Genomic DNA, 10,602 nt, shown 5'->3' with positions numbered 1-10,602 from the left:
CATTATCATCATTCAAAAATCAAGGTACATTTATTCCTTAAAGATGAATACCATTCTCTCTAATCTTCAGAGGTCAATCCGTTCATTTCGTCCTCAAAATTCAAATTAAAATATATATTGATCCTTCTACATCTCTTATATGGAACGAGTGTTACACTCATCTAATTTTTTTTTGTCTGTTATATATACAAGTTTGTGGATATGAGTACCATTTGTTTTTCTAATTTATTTTTTACTTATTAATAAAAAAAATTAGATGACGACATTCCAGCATTGGCGTGATCTTTCAATAAAATAAAACGTTGAATATAAAACGTTTATTTAGAGAAGAAAAAATACATATAAATTTCATCTAAGATTAACTTACACTGTGTAAGCTTGTAATCTAAAAACTGACTAACCATGCATCTTTTATTATGAAGGTGACCCGTTGCTAGCTCAACCTTCATTCATCTCAAAAAAATCTGTGTCATATGTTGACGTGAGGCTAAAGCATGAAAATGATTTGTGAAAACTTAAAATAAAAAGTTTAGATCTAATATAATTTTTTGATGAGTGTATTGAGTATAGTTTACACTAGAGAAACTTTATACGTACATATATGCTTAATGCGAACTGCTCTCTTTTTTTATAGTTGTACATCTTTCAACTAATATTTTAATTTCTCAATCCAATAAATCTAAACAAATTGTTAAGTGGATGCTCATTCTAGCTCATACTCTTGGTTTACACATTTCTAAATCGTTAGAGTCAAATGTGATTTGTTGTTGAAGTCACACATTAAATCACTTATAGACAAAATTGAAAGCATTATAAGGGGATGAACTTTAAAACATTATATCTTAATATTTTAGGTTAACCTATAGTGTTAGACCTACTTAATGTGATTTTTCCTTATCTTATTGTTTGCAAATTTCTCTACACTTCTAGGTCCTCTTAATCCTAAGTCCTAACAAATGATATCCGAGTAGATAGTTTGGTTGGACCAAGGATTTGATGACATAATGATTGTTCTTTATCTAAAGTTTTCAATTCCTAGGCTTCTCTTTGCACTTGGGTATTTTAGGCTTCAAATCAACACTTTAGTTTGGTCTTTATTTTCTATGAGTCGCATTATGCTTTGTGTAGACTTTAACATGACACTGGTTATGTCTTGGCTTTAACCTTGTCATACTCAGAATGTGGAAGTACGTACATCAATGTTGGAATTAACACTTAAGGGTGGTGACTATTTGAGTCAAGTACGATTTGTTTGAATTCTCACAGTGTTGAGTTAAGATAATTAATTTGAAATCCTTTAAATTAAATTAACCTATAGTGCTTAAAATTTTAAGACACAATATGTGGGATTATATGCACATTTTTTTTAAATAGACATCTCTAACTTTTTTACCCTTATTCCGATACAAATAAGATATAAATAAGACCTTGGAGTTGCTTAAATAAGCAACTATCGCTAAACAACTACCAAAACTTGCTTTTAAGATTTATCTTTAATTTTTGTTTCTTACCACGTCATCTAATATTTATTATTTTATTTCCAGCTTTTTTATACATTCTAACACCTAACAAGAATGTAAGACAATTTAAAAAATAACACATTGAGAAAAACCAACGTCTTAGCATTGATTTAAAAACAATATTTAATACAAAAATTGTATAAAACAATATCACAATTCATTCCTACTTTGAAGGGTTTGAACTTGCAAACAGTTATAAAAGAAATTCCAGCGGTAAATATTTTACGAAACGTTCCTAACTACTCACCAACCCCCTATGATGCTCTAACTATACAATGCTACTAAGGTCATTTATAATGTTATATTTACATTTACAAGTACATATACATAAACATCACAATTAATTGACAAGGCTTGTTATACAAGGTCCCTTCTTTTTTTTCCTTTGATCTGAAAAGAAAGTTGTCCCTGCTGCTGCACAAGCAGAAGTAAACATCCCAACAAATATATATTATTTTAGATATTGTCTTGTATGCTATTTCATATTAATTAAAATGTGACAAATTATTTAAAAAAATTATTTATTATTATTTGAGTTTTATTATCATTGATATGGAATAATATACGAGACAAATATATGTGTATTTGTAACTATCCACCCATCACAAAATTGTCTTTCTTTGTCAATTTAGAGAGAGACAGCCTTACACCCTGTAACCCCACCTCCTATGAAATGAGAGAGAAACTTTTTAGTGTCTCTTACTCTCACACGTGTGAGTGAGGTGTGATGATTTGATAAAAAGGAGAATACATAAATAGTAATAATATAGTGGTAGTAGCCGGTAAAATTAGAATGCCAGGGTCATTGCTCAGTCTGCTGGTTGACTACTTCAAATTCATCTCTTTTATATTTTGTTAAAAAGTTTAAAATTTATGTAATGATAAAGTAAAGTTTCTTCACATTATTTATTATTAATTTATATTATTTTTGTTTTAAAAATCAATAGTAATTAATAAATTAGTAGTGAATGATTTACTGACAGTATAAAAAATATTTACACTGTTATTGTAACATATTAAATCATTTGTTAAATATTAAATATAACATTATTCTTTTATCCGCAAAAGTTTAGCCTCTATTATTTCTCGACAAAGTTACCTCTAGATTACTTATTAACAAAATTCTTGCCTCTGTAGATTTTGATTTTTTTTTATGGACAAATTTCAGTATGTAACTATTTTTAGCAGACGAGTTTTAAATTATTAATTTTTTTATCACTCAATTTCTTAAATTTTCCACATTAATGAATGAAATATTTATCTTAGGACCCCTCTATATTTTGAATTACTTTTTAAGTATGAGTGAACTATTAATCAATCCAAACAAATGAAACTGTAGATTGAATTGAATTGATGTTAACTATATACATGAGTATTTAGACATTTAATATATAATGTATTTTTTGAAGTAGAAATCTAAATACGTATATAAGAGATTGGAAGTAGAGAATCCGTGTAGAAATATATCTGTAAAAGGCTTTTAAACTTGAAAGCACTTTTGCAGTTTTGAGTTTTTGCTTCCAAGCTGCAACAACTCACTTTTTTCTTCTTCTCCTTTACTGTCTATGTCCTTTCAAACTTTGCTCTCATGTTTTAGTCTCTTGCATCACATAATAATATTCTCTCCCTGTGATTATGACTTTGTAACAGTTCCTAGCTAACCCATTTTCAGCACTTGTCAGATAGATAAAGAAAATGAAAGCAAGTGCTCTATACTCTTCACAAGAAAACACAAACACAAACTCATCTTCATATTCTTCTTCTCTTTCTCCTTCAATGGGAATGGTTTATGCAGACATGGGTACTCTCTCTCTTTGCCCCAACTATGGTGTTGCTGGTTCAAGCTGGGGTTTCCCATTCATGAGGGAATGCAATATTGGAAGAGAGTTTGAGGAACAACGCAATATTAGTGATGTTGTGATGGAAGGTAAAGATTCTGATTGCAGTGATGGGGTTGGAGAAAACAGTGAGAAAATTAACATTAATGAAGAGAACCCTAATGAGAATCATGTTAGTGGAAAAGAGGTAGATACTAGTGGCCAGTCCAAACTATGTGCAAGAGGGCATTGGAGGCCTGCAGAAGATTCTAAGCTCAAGGAACTTGTGGCTCTTTATGGTCCTCAGAACTGGAACCTCATAGCTGAAAAGTTAGAAGGAAGATCAGGTGTGAAACTAGTGCATGTGGTGTTAGTACACTTTAGGTTTGTTTGCGAGTTGGAATTTGGAGAAAAATGAATGAAAATGAAAGGTTGGAAGCTGAAATATATTATGAAATGACTTTGAAGCCTTCTATTTCCCTCCATTCTCCTCTAAAACTCAACTCGCAAACTAAGCCTCCGAGAACTTTCATCTCTTTTCTCTTTTGGTGTTGGTATACCTTTAATGTATTTTTTGGCCATGACATGAAATTTTCTTAACTTCCTTTCTAGATATTATAAGTTTTTTTGGGTCCATTTTGTATTGTGAAGGCAAGAGCTGTAGGTTGAGGTGGTTCAACCAGTTAGACCCAAGGATCAATAGGAGAGCATTTACTGAAGAAGAGGAGGACAGACTAATGCAAGCACATAGAATTTATGGTAACAAATGGGCCATGATTGCAAGGCTTTTCCCTGGGAGAACAGATAATGCTGTGAAGAATCACTGGCATGTTATAATGGCTAGGAAGTATAGAGAACAATCAAGTGCTTATAGGAGGAGGAGGCTGAACCAATCTGTTCACAGAAGAATGGATGAAGATACTACAAACTTTGTCTCTAAAGACACAATAGCCACTGGGATAGAACCACCACCACCCTATTGTCTCAATCTCCCAAATAACTTGGCTACTTTCCCATATGCATCATCATCATTCCATGGAGGTTGTGGTGGTGGGGTTGAGTTTGGCTTGAATGGCTCAACCCACATGATTGGTGAAAGAGATCAAGCAATGATCTCAAGCAGCAAACAGGCCCCTCCTATTCATTTTGGCTTCTATGCTCAACATACACCAATTGAACCCTTACCAGGTTTGTCTTTAGGACTTGTTTGTGCTTTGGTTTTTAAAAGGGAAAGAAGGGAAATTGAGGATTTGAGAGTCATCTTATAAATATATTTTATGGTTCTAAAGTCTTTTCATTTCCTCCATTGCCCTTGGGTCATCAACTCCCAAACACCCTCAACTTAGTCTCAGCCTTTTCTCTCTCTCTTTAAATCCTTTTATTTCTTGTTCACTTTCTTGTTCTAATGCTTGTAATTCATTACTTTCTTAATGTTCAATCCAGTTAAATATCTTCTTTTCATGTGTTTTAACTTTATAACAGTGATTTATTTATACAACCCTTTCATCTCAAACAAACATTATAAAGCACATACTTGTGTGGAAAAACAAACACTGCTTTAATTAATGTTATCCACTTGGTTGGGTTTTCAGGTGCTAGAAGCAATGACATTATGGGAGAGTATATTAGCCAAACCAAACATCGGGACAAACCATATGATACAGAACCTTCTCAACTTCAACCATCTGGTTTCTACCCTCATTATAATACATACCTGATGCCAATGCAATATCATCAAAATTACAATAATTTTTACAGTTTAACATCAAATTCCACAGCAGAAGCCATGTTGGGCAATGAACTTTCATTATCATCTGTGGCAGAACAACATAAAGATAATGAACTAGTCCTGAACAGTGACCCATCTTCAGATGCAATTCATCAACCTCCATTTATTGATTTCCTTGGAGTAGGAGCCACAACAACATGATCAAAGTTAGAACCAAAACATAAAAGCTGCAAATTTTCCGGAAACTCCTCAATATAGGTGTGGTCCAACATTACTGAGAAGCCATTCGAGGTAAACAGAAAGGATAGTTGCTTAAGTTTGGTGACTTTGTACCTTGCACCATTTCTGTTGTGATCACTTTTTTTCTCTTCTGATTTTTTCTTTCTTTCTCACATGGGAATCCTTTATAAAATTTATATATACTAAATTTCTTTATACACATTTTTTCTATTCATTTTCAATTCTTCATATTAATTAATCTCTGGTAAAGCTTGTGTACCAACCATATAAATATTGAAACGGTTCAATTGGATATTAAATGTGTCCAAGACATTCTTTGTTACTTAGAATAATACATGGCCAATTCGTTAAGAATCGGAAGGTACTAATGAAAACAATTCAAAAGGACTAAATAGGAAAACATACGTGTAAAAATGCTTGGAGTTGTTTTAGTCATTTTTTAAGGTTGTTTTTTTGGGTTTGTAAATATGTTTTTTTAATGTTTCTTTTGCTACCAAGGGTATCTCCTCATTCCAGGGTAAGAAACTAATATTTTTTGTGTATATAATTGCTCCTCCCAACAGGTGTTTGTCAATACTTGACTTTTGGTTATATAGAAAATCTAACAAGAGTCTTATATTAGTAGACTAATCGTTGTTAGTATATTTTTTAATGTTTGAATTCAAGCAAGATTTGTTTAAAGTTGAAACCTGAAAAATAGTTTTTTGTGAACTATTTTGGGGTAATGAGGATAGAAAAGGGAAAAAAGAAAAGGGGTTATGATAGGTAACTTTTGAGAACATCCTTTTCTGATGGGCCTGCATGCAATAACTGAGGGGCACAAATTCAGCAACTGACTACTCCATATGTGCATTGAAGATAGGGAACTGTTGAAATGCCTTCACTCACATGGGTGGTGTGGTTGTTTGTTTAACACTGAATTCTTGTTGTGGACAATGGATCCTACAAGTCTTCATCATACAGTTTTATTTGTGAGGCAAGAAAACTTGTTAGTCTGGGGAAGTGACACATTCATGTCAACTGTTCCAGTTTCAGAGACCAACACAGTGCATATCAAATACAGTAAAATCTTATACATATATATGCTTAATATAAGAAATATATACACTTTTATTTTGTTACATTTGATAAAAAAAAGAATGTAATATTTATGCACTGACGGTGTATAGATTTATAAACAGTTAGTGTATCATCCGCTATTCATTTGTACTATTAAAAAGTTAATAATGATGGAAAATTAATGGAAGATAATGCACTGACAGTATAAAAAACTCTTACACTATTAGTATACATATCTTTTTCTCGAAAAAATATGCATATTCAATTACAGAAACTACTGTTGTCATTAAGTATAATATTATCATCAAATTTTGATTGCTTTTTTTTGGCATAACCAATGATATGTTTCACCCTGACTAATAAATTACTCAATTTTAGATTTGTGGTTGTTCCTCCCGATTATTATTGATCACATAAATTATATCGTTGACTTTTTTATTTACATATGAATCCAATGAAATCTTATATCTTACCGATGTCTTATTGCTATTTGATTGTTAAATTTATTGGGGTGGCATGGGTAAAAATTACATAACACCTAATGCTAGGGTTACAGCTTAAGTTTTTTTTATAAGAGGGTGATTGTATTAATGGAAGTACCAGCTGTACTTAATTAATAGCAGTCTTTACAGCAAAACCAGAATATCATATAGCTACATCAAGGCTTCACTTACAACTTTTAGGATTAATATGCACCATTATACATTATATTATAATATCATGATTATAATTAATATTCTGGTGGTGGCAAGTTGGAGCAAGGTTTTATAGAGCTGATATAAATGTTGTGTGTGGTTGTAGCCAGGACAAAACAAAGAGGCCCAAAATGGCGCCCAGCAATCCAATATCATGGCTTGTTAGTAAGAAACATTTGGGCTTTGGTTTTTACCCGTATATTTGAATTTGAACCAAATGGGTTGCTCAATGCCAATTCACCCAACTTGTGTTTTTGTCTTGTTTTTCGAGATCATATTTGTTATCTTACAAAGTGTCACTAATTATTTAATAATTAAAAAATATTTAAATAAAATATTTAATAATTAATTATTTTTCTGGTCAATCATAAATAGCACGTAAAGTCACACATTTTTTGATGGATCCCATGTTTTTCACCCTCATAATACTATTGGTTTTTATATTGTAAATAATTAAATTAATTCTCCAAAAATAATAGTATCATTCGATGGACCCTCGTGTAAAATAGTATTAGATGAAGAATTTAATTGGTGACATGATTTTTTAGAAGCACCTATGTCGTGGATTTTTAATCTTCAGACTTATATAATAATAAAGAACTTTGCAAAACCTAAGTGGTTCAGAGAACTAAATTGAAGTCATGTGATAATAAAGAACTTTGCATAACCTAGGTGGTTTAGAGAACTAAATTGAAGTCATATTTTATTCTTCACGTTGCTGGCTTCTATTTCACCCTATTTAAATAGCATTTCCATGTCCCCATGCTTAATTTTTTATAATAAATTTTAAGTAAAAATAAAAGGGTACTTGAACCCACAAACATTATTTCCCTTTGTTTAAATAGAACTCCCCAAAGTGGTTTTTCAAATTCCCATCTATTTTTGTAGGCACTAAATATCTGTATTTTATATATAAATTCAAAATAATTAATAACCATTACATAGTTTTTCATATTCTAATTTTATTTTTTGTCTACATTAATAACTACAAGGGAAACTTCCACACATTTTTTATATTTAATTTTTTTCTGAAAGAATTATAACAAAAAGATAATACACTATATATCAACAAAAAAAATCTAGGTCGATATACATGAAGTGCCGATCGACATATTAATTTTGATAAAGTAAATTCATGAATATTAACTGAATGTAAAACTAATATTTAAAAGTACAATTTGGATCCATAAATATTAAATGAATGAAAAAACAGTTTTAATAATAACTTTTACTAAAAATGTGGATGTCCCGAAAATTTTGAACTCTTATGCATAAAAGATAACCTAAGCAAAATCTATAAGAACACGTTATACTTCTCTACCTCTCACAACATTCTCTTTAATCTTTATAGTAGTCTCCCAGAATCACCTTCAATGATATACTTAATGTGTGATGTGGTTTGTGAGAAATTTATAATTTATAACATATTTGGATATAATATATCAATATAATTAAATTGTCTATTTAGTTAATGGTAATAAAATAAGCTAAGCGGTTTAATTTTGATAATTTATATGCCTTCTATAAACTGGTACGAACTTAATCAGTGAGTACAAATTGACTCATATGAGATAATAATTATCCTAATATTAACATATAAGCATTGATTTTGATTGGTAATATGTCAAATTACAAAATATTTTTCTCTTGTTTCTTCAAAGACAAAACAAAAGATTTCTTTAGGAGTTTCAGGATTTAGTTGAGGAATATCATCTTTGTTGTTTTGCTTATAAACCAGAAGAAAGAATTGAAGGAAAACAGAATGAGAAGAAGATAAGTTGCAGAGGAGAATTTAGAGAAGAAAATCTAGTATGTAGAGGAGAAGATGATGAATATAGAATAGAGGAGATTAGAGGTGAATGAACTATGGTAATCTTTATTGCATAAAGCATAGCATCAATTACAAACCATACTTTCCTTTTATAGCACACTCTAACTAACTGAACTTTCTGAATTTAGAAAGTTCCTACTAACTATATTACCTAACTAAACTGAATTACACAAAACAAACTTGTTACAACACTCCTACTTAATTCAGTTTAATCATTCAATCTTACAACACCAATCTTCAACCTTAACTTCTCAAATCTCTCATTCTTCAATGGCTTGGTAAAAATATCTGCAAGTTGTTCTCCACTTCTGCAGAACACCATTCTTAGCTTTCCCTTGCTTACTTGATCTCGTAGGAAGTGAAATCGTGTCTCAATGTGTTTACTACNCAGATACCCTGTTGTGCTTTTCCTGTCAAGCTTGTCTCCACACCAATCTGCATCACTAAAGCCAATTACATCATAGCTTGGATTGCTGAGATGATTTGGTAGTAGCAGACCAAAATCTATAGTGCCTTTGATGTATCTAAACAGTCTTTTGGAGCTAGGAGGTGCTCTCTGGGTGGTGCCTCCATGAACCTGCTAATTAAGCCAACATCATACACAATGTCAGGCCTTGTGTTGCAGATATACCTTAGGCACCCAACCATTTGTCTATACATGGTTTTGTCAACCAATGAGTCATCTTGATGCACCAGTTTTCCTGCTTCAACAGGTGTTGACACAGATTTGCAGTGGAACATGTTGAATCTTTTCAAAACATCAGCAATGTACTTTTTCTGATGTATGATTATGCCTTCCTTGATTCTAGTGAATTCTATCCCTAGGAAGTAGGATAGGTTTCCTAGATCACTCATATCAAATTCACTCTTCATAGCCTGCTTGAAGGAGTTGATCTCACCTACATCACTGCCTGTTACTAGGAGATCATCAACATATAGGCAAACAATTACCATTTGACTCAATTCTGCACCTCTCTAGTAGACACCATATTCAGCTATGCATTTGATGAATCCAAGCCTTAATAGGAAGCCATCAATCCTTTTATTCCAGGCTCTTGGTGCTTGCTTAAGACCATACAAGGCCTTATGCAATTTGTACACCTATCCTTCACTCCCTGCTACTTCAAAACCAGGAGGTTGAGAAACATACACTTCTTCTTCTAATGGCCCATTCAGAAATGCTGATTTTACATCCATCTGCTGTATGCACCACCCTTTATAGCTTGCTAGTGACACCACCAACCTAATGGTTTCCATTCTTGCAACAGGAGCAAAAACCTCATCATAGTCTAGGCCTTGTCTTTGAAAGAATCCCTTTACAACAAGTCTAGCTTTGTACTTGATCACCTCTCCCTTTGGATTTATTTTTACCTTATAAACCCACCTTACACCAATGGCCTTCTTTCCTCTTGGTAATTGAGTAAGCTCCCAAGTTCTTTTTTTCTCAATGGAAGTGAGTTCCTCTTGCATAGCCTCAAGCCAATGATTCTGCCTGAAAGCTTCTTCTGTGTTTACTGGTTCCATTTCAGCCAATAGTGCCATGTGAACTAACTCTCCTTTAGTAGTGATTTCTGAGTCTGGAAAGATCTCATAGTCACTTAATCTTGATGGTGGTTGTCTAGCTCTGTGTGGTCTTGTTTGATTTTGAGTTTCCTCAGCAACAATTGGTTGATGATTCTGCAATTGTTCCATATCTGCTTGGCCTTCATCA

The 10,602-nt window shown here is 32.2% G+C and overlaps 1 protein-coding gene across 2 annotated transcripts; it reads left to right on the top strand.

Moving 5' to 3' along the window:
- The first annotated feature begins 2,972 nt into the window (after nucleotides 1–2,972).
- On the top strand, nucleotides 2,973–5,514 carry LOC109339189. Of its 2 annotated transcripts, XM_019576601.1 has the most exons (4): nucleotides 2,973–3,530; nucleotides 3,564–3,684; nucleotides 3,989–4,525; nucleotides 4,930–5,514. In XM_019576601.1, the coding sequence occupies exons 1-4, from the start codon at nucleotides 3,216–3,218 to the stop codon at nucleotides 5,265–5,267; spliced, it is 1,311 nt and encodes a 436-aa protein (XP_019432146.1). In that variant the 5' UTR covers nucleotides 2,973–3,215; the 3' UTR covers nucleotides 5,268–5,514. The 2 variants fall into 2 exon arrangements, with proteins under 2 accessions (XP_019432146.1, XP_019432145.1); XM_019576600.1 differs by having other exon boundaries at nucleotides 2,973–3,684.
- The last annotated feature ends 5,088 nt before the right edge of the window (nucleotides 5,515–10,602 follow it).

This window comes from Lupinus angustifolius, unplaced genomic scaffold (genome assembly GCF_001865875.1).
Source record: "Lupinus angustifolius cultivar Tanjil unplaced genomic scaffold, LupAngTanjil_v1.0 Scaffold_60_108, whole genome shotgun sequence".
In the NCBI taxonomy this organism is placed as follows: Eukaryota; Viridiplantae; Streptophyta; class Magnoliopsida; order Fabales; family Fabaceae; genus Lupinus; species Lupinus angustifolius.
The sequence above is the reverse complement of the archived record's forward strand: the minus strand, read 5'-3'. Positions and strand labels throughout refer to the sequence as shown.